The 15,580-nt window shown below is 41.5% G+C and overlaps 1 protein-coding gene across 8 annotated transcripts in view; it reads left to right on the forward strand.

Annotated features, from left to right (window-relative positions):
* The window catches only part of Cecr2 (CECR2, histone acetyl-lysine reader), a 104,878-nt gene that overhangs the window by 53,785 nt on the left and 35,513 nt on the right, over positions 1-15,580 (forward strand). For 7 of the 8 annotated variants that reach the window (NM_001368706.1, NM_001128151.2, XM_017321659.2 and 4 more), the window contains exons 2-5: positions 770-864; positions 11,162-11,345; positions 13,633-13,772; positions 14,460-14,564. In NM_001368706.1, the coding sequence (NP_001355635.1) occupies positions 770-864; positions 11,162-11,345; positions 13,633-13,772; positions 14,460-14,564 (524 nt within the window). The remainder of the gene's footprint in view (positions 1-769; positions 865-11,161; positions 11,346-13,632; positions 13,773-14,459; positions 14,565-15,580) is intronic. The other variant, XM_011241397.2, reaches the window with a different exon arrangement.

Raw genomic sequence — 15,580 nt, forward strand, 5'->3', positions numbered from 1 at the left:
GAAGATGTGCTTGCAACCCCCTAGCTGGGGATTCAGGGATCCAGGCTCAGTTTGGCAATTTCCAGTTTCAGTGAGAGACCTTGTCTCATAAAATAAGGTGAAGAAGCATCTAAAAAAGACTCCCTACCTGCTCACATATGCATGTTTGTGGTAGCACACACCGGCTTATTTGTTATCAAGGTCTTTGATTATATTAAGTCTTTCTTCTGGTGTGAAGAATGTAGATAAAAGGGAATGGGGCTAGTAAGCAATTAAGGAAATAAACTTGAATGCTAAACTCTCAATGTCCTCTGACAGTATACATGAGAAGGGCAGTGTTATTTATGACAGTCCTTCATGTATGTGAGTACACTGTAGCTGTACAGATGGTTGTGAGCCTTCATGTGGTTGTTGAGAAATGAATTTTTAGGACCTGCTTGCTCTGGCCGGATCCCCTCACTCTGGTCAACTCACCTCGCTCAGTCTCTGCTTGCTTTGCCCCAAAATTTTACTTATACACAAGTACACTGTAGCTGTTTTCAGATGCACCAGAAGAGGGCATCAGATCTTACTACAGGTGGTTCTGAGCCACCATTTGGTTCCTGGGATTTGAACTCAGAACCTTCTGTAGAGCAGTCAGTGCTCTTACCCGCTGAGCCATCTCACAGGCACTATGACAGTCCTTTTTCACTAATCATTCTGTTGTTTGCAATCTGAAGATGCTGAGGAGGGACAGACAGTGCATTTAAATAATACCCGATTTCCTTCATCTCTTTCCTTCATCTCTCAGGAGTTAGAGGCAGCTCTTCACAGAGATGACGTGGAGTTTATCAGTGATCTGATTGCCTGCTTGCTTCAAGGCTGCTATCAGCGAAGAGATATCACGTGAGTAATCCTGAACTTATTTCTTGCATAGGGAACCTGTTAACCTTCTGTTGTTAACCTGCTGTTGTAGTGGCTTTCCTCTCCTGTGACAAGCAAAAACCAGCATTGCTAGTACATAATAAAAATATTGCCTAACAAATTAAAATCAGGTTTCACTACATTCCTGTGACTTGGATATCTTATGTTCCCATAACTAGTACAGTAACAGAATTACTGGTGGAGTCTGGCTCTTTTAAGCTGTTGAGATGTGTACTGTTTGGGAGTGAATGTTATCTGAGTAGACAAGTATAAAGCTCCCCAATATGAGCTCTTTTCTTCACTTTGCTTTGTGTCTGAATCTATGTTGCCAGGGCTGGCTTAGAACTCCTGAGCTTGTGAGCTCTTTCTGCTTAAGTTTCCCAGGTAGCTGGTGTGTAGACATGGATCATCCAGCTTTCCTTTGATTTGATCCAAGTTGAAACAAAATAGGACAAAATCACCCCAGTTACCTGCTGCCCTGCCTATTGGCCCTTTGAAACAATGTAGGCGTTTTGTTTATATTTTTTCAGTTAGTTAAAGATGACTGGAGAGGTGGCTCAGGGCTTAAGAGCATATACTTGCATGAATGTGAAGTTTGGGTAACACACGCCCTCTAGCTCCCAGGACTCTGATATCCTTTGTAAACGTACACAAATCTACACAGACACCCATATAAATACATAATTTGAAAATACATTTTTTTTAATTTAAAAAAAATGGTGTATTACATCATTTTGTTCTAGTTAATCCAGTGTGCTAGACTTTTAAGTTAGGCCTGGTGTTAATGTGTAAGGAAACCTTCATACCTGCTGATTCAGGGTGTTGATCTGAGAGATACTGGCCTGGCCTTGAACTTGTTAGGTAGCCAAAGCTGGCCTTGAAGGTCCTGCCTCCACCTCTCTAGTTCAGGGAAGACTCATGCTAGAATCCACAAACATGGTGTACTGACTTTTGGTTGAGATTTTCTAGTCACGGATATGGTGAGGGTTAAGTCATAGGCTGCATTGAGTGCCCTCACCCTCTCAGGTGTGGAAGTCTGGCTTGCTCTGTCCAAGGCATTGCTAGCAAACTTCTTTCAGGAAGTGAGGTAGGGATCAGTTCTTGTGCCCTGGTTATGCTAAGCATGTTCTCTCCTTGAATTATACTGCCAGACCTAAAAAAACTAGATGTAGTCTCCATGGGTTTAAGAGGGAAGCTTTGTGCTTTTTTTGATTGCGGGGTTGGGAGGGCTGTTTTTTGTTTTGTTTTGTTTTGTTTTGTTTTGTTTTGAGTCAAGTTGAGATCTGCCTGCCTCTGTCTCTGCTTCTTGAGTGCTAGGATTAAAGGCATGTGCCACCACTACCTGGCAGTATGATACCCATTTTGAGTAAAGTATATGTGTAGTACTATTTAAACTTTAGACTTAATGCTTTGTTAAATTGTGTGATAGTTTTGTCAAAGAGATTAAAATAAACATTATCACTACCACCGTCATCACCAATCTCTCACTGTGAGGCAAAAGCTGACCTCAAACTTGCTATCAGTCCATCTGCCTTTGCTTCCCAAGTGATGGGATTAAAGTTATGCTCTACCACTCCCAGCGGTATTTATTCATTTTAAAGCTCACTTGTATATGGTTTTATATTTTTATATTTACTGTTATGTTTATAATAGCAGTACTTTTTTTGTCACCACCTTTTCTCTATGATTTATCAGATAATCTAGTCTGTTTGGTAGACATTTTGTCTGACTTTTAACTAATGTTACAAGCAATAGCTTTATATTAAATTCACTAGGTACCTAATTTATCTCATTATTCTTGTTTCTGGAAGTTCATTCAGTTAAAAGAATTTTTAAAAGGTTTTGTTAATGGGATCAGCTTACTCACTTTTGATTCCAGTATTCCAGTTCTTTTTCTTTTTTTTTTAAGATTTATTTATTTTATGTATATGAGTACACCATTGCTCTCTTCAGACACACCAGAAGAGGACATCAGACCCCATTGCAGATAGTGTGAGCCACCATGTGGATTCTGGGATTTGAACTTAGGACCTTAACCACTGAGCCATCTCTGCAGCCCAAACTCCCAGTTCTAAAGGGATGATCTGATGCTCTCATTTACCCTCCTGTAGCTCTAGGCATGCACTTGGTACAGAGAACATACATGCAGGCAAAACACAAACATACATAGAAGTAAGCAAAATGTTTTTATAAACAAGGTGTTAATTCAGCAGATTGCCCGCTACAGAAGTGGCTGGGTTTTTGTTGTTGTTGTTGTTTTTTAAAACCTTTGGACCATCTTTGGAAACGAGGTGATTTGTCATTAGCTCTGAACACAGTGCCCTTTAGACCTATCAGTGGGGACTGAGCAGAACACTCCACTGGCTCTCCTGGAGCATACAGTTTTATATTCGGATGAGGGCAGGGTGTCTGCAGTAATTACATTATTATTTTATCATTGCAAGTAGGTATGTACTGTAGTATATGCACAAGGATAAGAATACAGCTGGACATCATGGCTCACATCTATCCAAGCACTGTGTAGACTGAGACAAGAGGTTTCCTGAGAGCTTACATCCTGAGCTACAGAATGAGCCTCTGGAAACCCCCAACACAGAGAGCACCATCTCACTTGGATTAAAGTCCAATTGCACGTCTTGTCTAGGTGTGTTCTCTCTTCTGGAGCACATCCTCTGGATCAAGAATAAAGTTGCCTTGTCCAGACACTTTAGTCTTTTCTTTACTACCATAAACTAATATCTAATACTACAAATCATTAAATAATAAAATATATTTAAAATAATACACTTTAAAATTTTATTTTCAAGAACATAAAAGTCAGTCTTATCTCTCAGGTTGTTTAAAAAACAAACCATAATCTGTTCATCTAGTCAGGCTGAATTGAGCCCTTGCTTTTGGCTCCTTTTGCAGAGTCACATAAAGCCCAGGCTGGACCCCAGCTGGCTGGGTGGATGATTTGAATTTGAGTGCTGAGGTTACTTGTGTGCATAACCATGCCCAGAGGTTTTGTGGTGCTGAGAATCAAATCAAGGACTCAACTATGTTCCCCTCTGTTCTGATACAGTGGTGTGTGTGTTCAAATTCCTTACATTTCAAACTGTAGCAGCAGTTCTGATTTCTTAGCTTTACTGTCTTCAGCTGTCAATGAGTATACATGTTTACTTTAAGGTACCTGTAATATATATAACAGGATGTGAAAATACCTGCTTTCTACTGGTGGAAATAAACACCTTCCTACATTATTGTTTATTGCTTGCCATCATACCTGACTGGATTGTATCTCTGCATTAGAAGGTTTTTCATCCCAAGCTTTCATAACTGCAACTTAGAATATAGCTATGCCAAGAACTTCAGTTACCATCTAGTACTTCATCTCCCCTACCCTCCTACCCCAGAGGAAGAAATTGAGAGAGCGCACCCAGCTGGCCCCTGACTCACTACAATCCTCCTGCTTCAACCTCCGGAGTCCTGGATTATAGGCTTGAACTGTATGTTTGGAGATCCGTTTCTGTAACTGAGGAGATTACAACAAATCACATGTGGATACATCCAAGCCACCCAGTCCTCAGCCCTCCCCCTTGTTTGTTGTCTTCTGTACCAACGCATCTAAGCTGAACTTCCTGAAGACCACAGTGGAACTTAGTGAGACTCTTCAGTCTAACTAGATTTGTTTTATTTAGAAATCCTTTGTGTCTGAGAGAATAAAGCTTTAGTTCAAAAGTTTTCAGGTCACACCTGTAATTGTCCAGGAGTTCAAGTCCAGCCTTCTGCTTCAGGATGTGTATGTGGGGGGTTGTTCTGGAATTTGTTTATTGTTAACTGAAAGTGTTGTTTTAAAGCTTGAGGGTATAGCTCAGTGATAGAGTACTCACCCTGCATTTTGGAGCCTTGGATTTGATCTCTGTATGAGATGAATAAAAAAACCCTACTGAAAATGGTTCTTCACTGGATTGTGTGGATGGTTGTTGGGCTCTGAGGGTGGCCCACATAATCCTGTAAATCCTTGAGTGTTATAGAACCTACTCCCAAGTAGGGGAGCTTGGCAGAACTGTTAGGATAGCAATGCTCGATTAGCCTCTGACTCTCTAGCCATCAGCTTTGTCATTGGAGTAAGCAGCCATAGTGGTTCCTCCTAGACACTCCCAGCAGCTGGCCACCACACATAAATAAGGTCGGGCAACTACAAAATGAAAATGGGATACACATGTGGAGAATGTAAAAAGAAGACTAACATAGTATTTAAGAGAATCCAGAAAAGTACCAGCTGGGAAAAGGAATGTCAGAGATGAATTCACAAAGTACCATGTAAGGGAATGATCTTGTATAGGCTGGGTCATCAGAGTGGACCCTCAAGCACCTCACCCACACACCCCACCACCCTCTGTGTGACTACCCCTGGGTCTTGGAACTCACTTTGCAGACTAGATTGGCCTCAAACTCAAAGAGATCAGACTGCCTATTTTTCCCAAGTACTGAGATTAATGGCATGCCCGACAAAAAGATTATACATACATACATACATACATACATACACACACACACACACACACACACACACACACACACACGACTGTTTAGCCTGAATCTGTCTGTGCACTATATATATGCAGTATCTGTGGAGACCAGAAGAGGTCAACATCCTCCCAACACCATCAACCTCCTGCCCCCGCCAAAAAGCTGTTGGGCGGTTGTAAGCTGCCTTGTGGGTGCTGGAAATTGAACCCAGTTCCTCTGACTCTACTGCCTCATTACTGAATACATACCTGATTCTGAAGCCAATTAATTATATATGATAAATGATCTGGGACGTAGTGTGCTCAGGAATGTAGATCCTCCAAGAAAGGTCTTTTTTTTTTTTTTAAGATTAATTTATTTGAGTACTCTATCTGCATGTACACATGCACATTATAGATGGTTGTGAGTCACCATGTGGTTGCTGGGAATTGAACTCAGGACCTTTGGAAGAGCAGCCAGTGCTCTTAACTGCTGAGCCATCTCTCCAGCCCCAAAGAAAGCTTTTTTACAGTTGGTCACTTCCATACAGACTTAAAATCTGGCTTCCACTGATTTCACTTTACCACTATATGTTAAGATATATGTTCTCCCAGCAATATAAATAGTGACATAGAGGCTTTCTATATAGGGCTGTCTCCCAGCCAGCTATCTAGCTTAACATGACTAATCCTGGCAGTGTTCCACCACTCTTTCTCTGCACTGTTCTGGTCAGTCCGTTCACTCCGAGTCTGCTGGCAAATCTCCCTCTGATTTCTTCCCCAGTGACTCTCTTCCTCTCCTTGCCCCCTCTCTTTATAAGTTTCACCCTCTACTTCCTACCCAGCTATTACTTGTCAGCTCTTTATTATAGCCAAATCAGTAGTGAGATAACCTCTGATACATTCTAGATGGCGTTGGGCAGGTGAGGAAGAACACTATTTTCAAATGAGAAACCCAGTAATGGGCCATAGAAGTGACAATACCAGAATCCTTGGCAGTATTTAGGTCCCTGCTTGTACAGAATTAACAGTTGAGTGTGCAGAGACACACCATCTCACAATTTCCCCCAACTGTGTGTGTGAGAGAGAGCTCATAGGGTGAGATGACTGTGTACAGCTTCTTATAGTCTAGCATAATGGCTTGTGTTGATGTAGACTATTTATTGTCAATAAGTGGTTCCTTTTAGAGGGGTGAAGAGTTGAATTGTGTTCAGTGGAGAAAAATAAAATAAGATTTAAGTGTTTATAAGTTGACATTGTGTTGTTTTTAATTTAAAATGGTTATAAACAAAGTTTTTGTGAACATGTGCATGAAAATATTTGTGCATTTTTTTTCATTCCTTTTGGCAAATTATGGGTCATATGCTAAAAGTCTGTTTCAGTTGAAGAAGCTGCCAAACTTTTGCAAAGCAGGTACCTTTCTGTTTCTCCTAGAGCCCTGGGACTAACCCAGGGGCTGCATGTCATCGCAGCCTTTGCTGGGTTTAGCTTTACTGAATATTTAAAAGCAAATGTGTATCTTGCTTTTACATTGTTTGTATTTGAAAGAATGAAAGGTGTCCATTTATTTGTCATGTCATGTGTCATCTTCCCCCACTCCTCATCCCCAATGTAAGGGACCTCGGTGTCACAAAGATAGACACCTCATCTTATTAAAAAAATAACTCCTCGAGGGGCTGACAAGATTGGTCAGTGGGCCATGCAAAGGAGAGGACTAGAGTTCATTCCTTAGGACCTGTTCAGGGCAGACCTTCCTGCCTCTAATCCCCTGTCTTGGGAGGCAGCATAGGTTGGCTAGCTAGACTAGCTGAATTGGCAGTCTCTGTGTTCAAGTGATACCTTTAGTGTAGAAAATGTGGTGACACCATTACAATATTCATGAACACCACACACAACAAAGGAGGCTGTGGATTTAGCTTTTTAGAGTTGATATTAAGACACATTTTTGGACTGGGTGTAGTGTTGTACAGTCCCATCATTCAAGAGGCAGGTCTTTGTGAGTCCAGGATGGCCAGGATTAATGGTTATATATGAGATGCAGTAGTTGTCCTTACTCATTATTGAAATGTATATTTTATTATGCAGGCAGGGTACAGATATCTCTTAAAGTTGAGTAGGATGACTTTACCAACTTCATTCTTTTTAAATATATATGGGTGTTTGGGCTCCATCTAAGTCTATGCACCACATGTGTGTAGTGCATGGAGGCAGGAAGAGAACACTGGATCCTCTAGGACTGGGGTTGGAGACATTTGTGTGACATGAGGGTGCTGGGGGAGCTGTCTCTCCAGCTCTTGTTATTTTCACTTTTTAAAAGTTGATTTTGGGGCTGGTGAGATGGCTCAGTGGGTAAGAGCACCCGACTGCTCTTCCGAAGGTCTGGAGTTCAAATCCCAGCAACCACATGGTGGCTCACAAGCACCTGTAACAAGATCTGATGCCATCTTCTGGAGTGTCTGAAGACAGCTACAGTGTACTTATATATAATAAATAAATCTTTTAAAAAAAAAAAAGTTGATTTTGAGACTTGGGGTTGAGGCTTTGTTGGTAGAGTTCTTGCCCAGCATATACAAAGCCCTTATCTCCAGAAGTGCATTGATTGGTCATGACAGAATAGGTTTTCGATTCCAACACTTGGGAGGTGAAGATAAAGCCTGTATCAGAAGTTCAGAAGTTGGGCAACTGCAGACCAGTCCTCTAGGCAGGCAGACACCAGGCACGAACCAGCAGCTGTAGTTCAAGCTGCTGCAGGAACCTCATGAGCAGTTCCTTGGTGTATTTATGTCTGGCTTCACCAACACTGTGTAAGGCTAACCAATACTTGGGTTTTGTTAGCAAAGAATAGTGAAACAGAGCAAACCAAACCAATGGTCGGTGCTCCATCTCCCACTGTCAGTTGCCAAGCTGGTCTTCATAGCAAGCTCCAGGATAGCCAGGGCTATGTAAAGAAACAGAACAACAACAACAATCTGTTGCCTTTACTTTGGCGTGATGTCTATCTGCTTACCTTCCTTCCTCTGTTCCTCTCTTAGCCCCCGCTGATATTTTGCCTGCATGTATGTATACCAAACGCATGCCTGGTGCACAAAAAGTCCAGGAGAGATTATCAGATTCTCTGTAACTAGAGTTATAGATGGCTGTGAGCCACTACATGGGTGTTGGGAATCTAACTTCTATCTTCTGCAGCGGCAACAAGTGATCTTAACTTCTGAGCCATCTCTCCAACCCCTGGCTTGAGTCTTTTTATGATTAATTTTTTTTGTTGTTTTTTTTGTTTGTTTGTTTTTGTTTTTTCCAGAGATAGGGTTTCTCTGTAGAGCCCTGGCTATCCTAGAACTCACTTTGTAGACTCAGAAATCCACCTGCACCTGCCGCCTAAGTGCTGGGATTAAAGGCATGTGCCACCACCACTGCCCGGCCTCTTTTTATGATCTTAAAGAAAATAACTTTTAGCCAGTCTTGGTGGTACCCACTTTTTTTTTTAACTTTTAAATTGATTTTTTGTGAATTTCACATCATGTACCCCAATCCCATTTAATCTCCATGTCTTTCCATATCTACCCCTGCAGCCAGGCCTCTCCACCAAAAGAAAATAAACCAGAAAACATCTTGTTGTGGAAGCTTTCATGTGCCATAGTGTGTTACACAGGATATCCTTTTGCCCAAACAGCTTTAGTTAGTAAGTACACTGTAGCTGTCTTCAGACACACCAGAAGAAGGCATCAGATCTCATTACAGGTGGTTGTGAACCACCACGTGGTTGCTGGGACTTGAACTCAGGATTTTTGGAAGAGCAGTCAGTGCTCTTAACCATTTAGCCAGTTGTAAACTTTCATTGTGAGCCAGGTTAGAGTCCTCTGTGTTCTGCTGCACTATCAATCTGGATCCCTTGCTTCTCTTTTTGGAGGTCTGTTATTGTCCTTGTGTTATAGAGGTCCTACAGCTCTGGTTCTGCAGGACCAGCTCCTTCACAAGCTTTCACAATTCATAGATGGTGTAGATGTTGAGGTGGGCTAAAATCAAAGCCCTAGACGTGGGTTTGGGAAGTAGTGGACTCAGCTCTCCTCAGGCTGTGCCACTGGGGTCAGTTTTTACTTTGCCTAGGCAAGGAATGGAGCCAGCACTCTAGCCTGCCTCACTGAGGGGTGAGGGAACTCACTTTAGTCCTGCAGTTAGTGGGGGTAGGAAGTAAAAAGCAGGGGATTAGTGGTAGTACCCACTTTTAAGTCCAAAACTTGGAAGGCTGAAGAAGGTGAATGTTCAGGGCCAGCCTGAATAGGGAGTTCTAGGTCTGCTAGCCCACCAGTGAAACTTAGTCTCATAAAACAAAAAAGTATCAGTGTCAAGCATGCAGTTTTTTTGTGCTATATAGAATAGTGAATTTCAACCTTCTTCCCCCCCACCCTCCCACCCCCCACCCCGACAGGGTTTCTCTGTGTAGCCCTGGCTGACCTGGAACTCACTTTGTAGACCAGGCTGGCCTCGAACTCAGAAATCCACCTGCCTCTGCCTCCGGAGTGTTGGGATTAAAGGCGTGTGCCACCATGCCCAGCTTCAACCTTCTTAATATTGTGACCCTTTAATACAGTTCTTCATGTTGTGGTGACCCCACCACCACCATAAAATTACTTCATTGCTACTTTATAACTAATCTTGCTACAGTTATGAGTCATAAATATCTGATGCAGGATGGTCTTAGGGGACCCCTAAGGTATATATGCCTTATTCCAGACAGTAGGAAACAGTGGCTAGAGGACCACATGAGACCAAGAGCTAAGACCAGGCAGACAGCACAGTAGATGCATAAAAAGAATGACAGGCTGGCTGGATGGCTCAGGATAAAGGCACTTGCCACCAAGTCTGACAACCCAAGTTTGATTCCCAGGCCCACAAGGTGTTCTCTGACCTTCACTATGTGCTATAGTATATTACATGAAACCTGCCACCATGCCAGTCAGTGTTATTTTTGTTCTGTTGTTGTGGCAGTGTGTTAAAACAGTGTCTCTTCTCTATATATACATAGCTTTGTCTTTTCTGATCTGTAGATTAGGCTGGCCTTGAATTCAGGTAGATCTACCTGCCTCTGCCTCCCAGGTACTGAGATTAAAGGCATGCACCACCACACCCAGCATAAATTAACTTCTTGAAGAAAGAAAATTAAAGAGCTGGAAAGATGGCTCAGTGGTTAAGAACACTTACTGTTCTTCTGAAGGACCTAAATTCATCCCAGCACCCACATGGCAGCTCACAACTATCTGGTGACATCTTTTTGTGTGCAGATACAAATGCAAACAAAGTACCCATACATATAGAATAAATATATACATAAATCTAAACAATTATTATAGTATAGTTACACATTAAGATGTTTTCTATACTTTTGCATCTTAACCTGAAATATAAGTAAATGCATTTTTGTGAGGGTGTTTTGTATATGTGCGTGTTTTAAGGCATTCCCCAATTTTAAAGCTGATACATAATTTTTTTTATAGGAACTCCATAAGCCTCCTTAATAGTATGGACAGAGGATGAGACTATTGCCTGTATTTTTCATTTTATACCATTGACTGGGATTTTCCATCTTTAGCTTAAAGCAATATAACCAGTTATGTGAAAAAAAAATTTGATAAAGCTTATCTTTGGGATTTTATAAAATGATAATATAATACATAATTCTTCAATGAAAGGGTTTCAAGTTCTTTTATAAACTGTCAACCTATTAGTTTCCTTTCCCTATCTTCTGTTTTATATTAATGCATTTATATATTTGGGGCCATTTGATTTAGGCCTCAGACATTCCACAGCTACTTGGAAGATATCATTAACTACCGTTGGGAGCTTGAAGAAGGAAAGCCCAATCCTCTGAGAGAAGCTAGTTTCCAAGACCTTCCTCTGCGTACTCGAGTAGAGATCCTGCATCGCCTCTGTGATTACCGGCTTGATGCAGATGATGTCTTTGATCTTCTCAAGGTACCTGTCTAGCAAGCTCTTTTTTCTAGAGAGTAAAAAGCCAGCATTTTGAGTGTGAAAACCGGAAATTATTGAGAAGCAAGAGGTTAGCTTGTTCTCAGCAGTCTTCATGCCCGTAATCAATAATGACCTACATACATAGCCAGTGGCCAAAGGACTGCCAGCCATGCTGGGATATGGCTTTAAAATTTGTTCCTTTTAATTTCCTGAGCCATGGTTCAAATAGGAGAACCTTTTTGTAGGTCCTTGTAGGTCTTCACGTAAAACAACTGTTGCAGGATTTTCCCTGTCCAATCACATTAGGGCAGTGGGAGGCTTGTGGTTGAAGGGAGGCAGAGTGAGGAGTTGAGAGAGACAGAGTGGGGGGTGGGGGTGGGGGTGGGGGTCTCAGGAAGAAAGAGAGAACCAGAATGGTGTTATCAAAAGGTTAGAATAATTGGGTTAAAGCTCTATCATTAGTATTTGGCTCTGAAATTATTGTATTGGCATCTTGTAAATTTTGTTATTATTGATACATAAATTTGATTGGCTAATTAAACATTAAGAGTCTTGATTCTACCAAATAATTAGGTGTCGAGATGGCTAACCAGGGATGCATGAGGTGTTGTGTGAAAGGGAGAAGAACTCGGGGGTGGGGGGTGGGGGGGTTGGGGGTGGGGAGCATCTGAGAGATGGCCTGGTGGGAGCCATGTGGCCTCGAAGGGCTGGAACGTTGGCGGGCCAAGAGACTGCGTGAGTGAGATCACCTTGCACAGGGGCTAGCTCTAGAGAGTTGTTGGTGGCAGCAGGAGTGCAGGAGCATGGCCTGGCCCCGCTGAGAGTTGGCACGTTCATTTTTTAATATTTCCCACAACAAACAATAGTGAATTTTTTTTCTGTAATTAACAAACTCCAGAGACTTGAAACTATATTTTTTATACACATTCCAATTTAAAAACAAAACATTGGAGAAAGATATTCTTCTGTCCTCCTTGCTCTATTGATGTTACCAATTTTAGAAATATATATTATTGTTACCTATTTATATATGTAATGGGAAAGGAGGTAGAATAATGCTTTCACAAATAGTGAAGTCAGTTTTGTTGTTGTTTTGTGATAGGGTTTTTCTTAAACTCTCCATCTTCCTCTGCCTCCCAAGCACTGGGAGTAAAGGTGTTGCCACTACTCAGTGTGGGAAGTAGTTTCTTTCTAGCCCCAAGAATTGTCTACTTTTATTTTTTATTTTTTATTTTTTTTTTTTTTTTGGTTTTTCGAGACAGGGTTTCTCTGTGTAGCCCTGGCTGTCCTGGAACTCACTTTGTAGACCAGGCTGGCCTCGAACTCAGAAATCCGCCTGCCTTTGCCTCCCGAGTGCTGGGATTAAAGGCATGCGCCACCATGCCCTGCAGGAGGTAGTTTCTAATCCAAATGTAACAGTCACATAACAGTCGTATAATTTAGTGCAGTCTCTGCTGAGTACTTGCAGTAACAGTGGGAAGGCCAGCACAGACCCATATGGCCTGGAAGTGCTCTGGGAATTGTTTTGCTGGATCTCAGCTGGAAAAAATAAGGTGCTGTATTGGTTGGAAAGATGGCTCAGTGGTTCAGAGTCCTTACTGGTCTTCCAGAAGACCCAGTTTCAGTTCTCTTGCACCTACATTGGGCAGCTCACAATTGCTTGTAATTCCAGCTTCATGAGATCCAATGCCCTGTTTGTCCTCCTTGGGCACCCAAACATAAACATAACATGCACGTACATACATACGTACATACATACATATGGCAAAGGTTTAGTACAAAACTACATGAAGCAAAGCCTTCAGAACATCTGTCTGGTTGATCTGGTTGGAAATTTGATAGGGGTTCAAGCTTGTTCAGCCTCTGTAATACCAGCACTTGGGAGGCTGAGGCAGGAGAATTGAGAGTATAAGGCTGTTCTGTGAGAGAACTGTATTGAAAGTTCTGATTGTCCTTGGTGTTATTGTCCTTCCTTTCACACGAGTACACATAAGGTAGCAATCCTAAACCAAATAGTCTTAGAATTCTTTTGATTCCTCTTTCTGTGTGAGCCAGCTGTGGAAGCCATGGTTGGGTATAGGGGGGAACATTTGTAATTTCTTCATCTTGTTCATCAAAGAGGCCTCTCTGAATTTCATCTGCCTGAAACATAAAGCACATTGCCATTTTAAAATACGATATGTATCTGAGTATAAGTTTTGAGTTGACTGTTTATTTTCCACCTGTTTTTTGTTACTCTCCCCTCCCCCCTTTTTTTTTCTTCCCAAATTGGCTTTCTCCTTTTGCATAGGGTCTGGATGCAGACAGTCTCAGAGTTGAACCTCTGGGTGAAGACAATTCAGGTGCACTCTACTGGTACTTCTATGGGACACGAATGTACAAAGAAGACCCAGTACAAGGAAGGTCCAATGGAGAACTCTCCTTGTGCAGGTACTGTCTCTAATGTCGGGGCTGTGATAACTGCTCTGTTAAAAATGCTATGAAAGTTAGTATATCAGAACCATACAGCACTTTTTTTTTTCAATGACATAATTAATTGTATTGGCATGCCTGAAATACAATAGCAAAGAGTTTTTTACTAAAAATACAAAGGAATTACTCTATAGCCTCTGCCACAAGACTGGTGAAAAATACTATGATTGGAACATGGAGAAATTCCAGATAAGAACCTTTTCAGTTCCACAGACTATTGAATACAGTAGCTTTGAGTACTTTTTCCTGTTAGGATTATTAATCTGCCTCAACGGTCCATAATCCCATGGCAGAATCTTAGTATGATGCAAAGTAAGGCCTTCAAAGTGCCTCGTACATAAGCGGTGGCCTCCTTCCTGTGGCCTCGTGAGCGAGTGATGCTCTGGCTTTATTGCGACTTCCTTACTGTTATGAACACCATTTGTTGCTAGGAAGGTGTTAGGTTGTTTTTAATAAATGTCAGTTTTCTCTGATTCCACATAAATTCTTATGGAAGAGAAGTCACTCTATTCCCCGTTTCTTCTATTTTGCATAATCCATTTTTATATCCTTATGGCAGAAAACACTGTAATTACTAATAGCAGAAATGATATTAGTTGTTAGTACTATGCCAGAACATTTCTATTTAATGATACTGTTTCTTAGGGAAAGTGAAAGGCAAAAAAATGTCTCAAATGTTCCTGGAAAAACAGGCAAAAGAAGAGGAAGGCCTCCAAAGCGAAAAAAGCTACAGGAGGAGATTATATCCAGGTAAGAAATCTCATTGCTCCATTTTCATAGACTCTCTCATACTAGAAGGTACCTTAGTTTCCCCTCATCTTTATTATTTTTACTTGTGCATAGAGAGGACATAGGTCATAGCTTACAGAGACCTGAGTCAGAGTCCACATGAAATTATCAAGCAGCCCTGTTTGTATGACCTCTATCTATCAGGTTATCTGCTTGAGCCTCTTACTTTATTTGGATGATAGTTGTTCATTTGGTGAGTATTAAACTGCACAGGACAGTACATGGCAATACAAGAAGATGAAGGCTGTGCTTGACCCATAGTATTTGATAAACATTCCTTTTAGTGTATATTTCAAAATGTGTTATACCACTAGAAAATGGGGTAAATTTGTTCTGGGGTTACTTGTGAGCTATGGATATAGTGAATTGATAGAATATACAAGGATTTGGGTTACAGATTTAGGTGGGGTATTTGTTTTTGGTTTTTTGGTTTTGTTTTGTTTTAAACGTCAGTGTCTATCTCTATTGCCCTGGCTATCCTGGTACTTGTTCTGTTGACCAGGCTGGCCTTGAAGCACCTACCTCTGTCTCCTTAGTACTGGGATTAAAGGTGTATGCCATCACCATCTGGCTTAGTTCTTCCACTGTAGTAAAGAAGGTGCTTGAACATGTACATTCACAATGACAAAATATATATAAAATATTTTATATGTCATTACTTTTTAGGGAGGTCTACTATTTTTGTGTGAGTATGAGGTTGCGTGGACATGTGGAGGTCAGAACTTGATGTTGGTGTCCTCCTTGATCATGGTTGTCTTTCCTAACACTTCGATTACATGTGCACCACCGTGCCTGGGTACCTGGCCATCTTAGCGTTTCTCTTGTCGTGATGAAACAACATAACCAAAAAGCAAATTGGGGAGAGAAGGGTTCATTTGGCTTACACTTTGATGCCACAGTTCATTGAAGGAAGTCAGGACAGAACCTCAAACAGTGCAGGAACCTGAAGGCAGGAGCTGATGCAGATGCCATAGAGG

The sequence above is a fragment of the Mus musculus genome, chromosome 6, assembly GCF_000001635.26.
Source record: "Mus musculus strain C57BL/6J chromosome 6, GRCm38.p6 C57BL/6J".
NCBI lineage: Eukaryota > Metazoa > Chordata > Mammalia > Rodentia > Muridae > Mus > Mus musculus.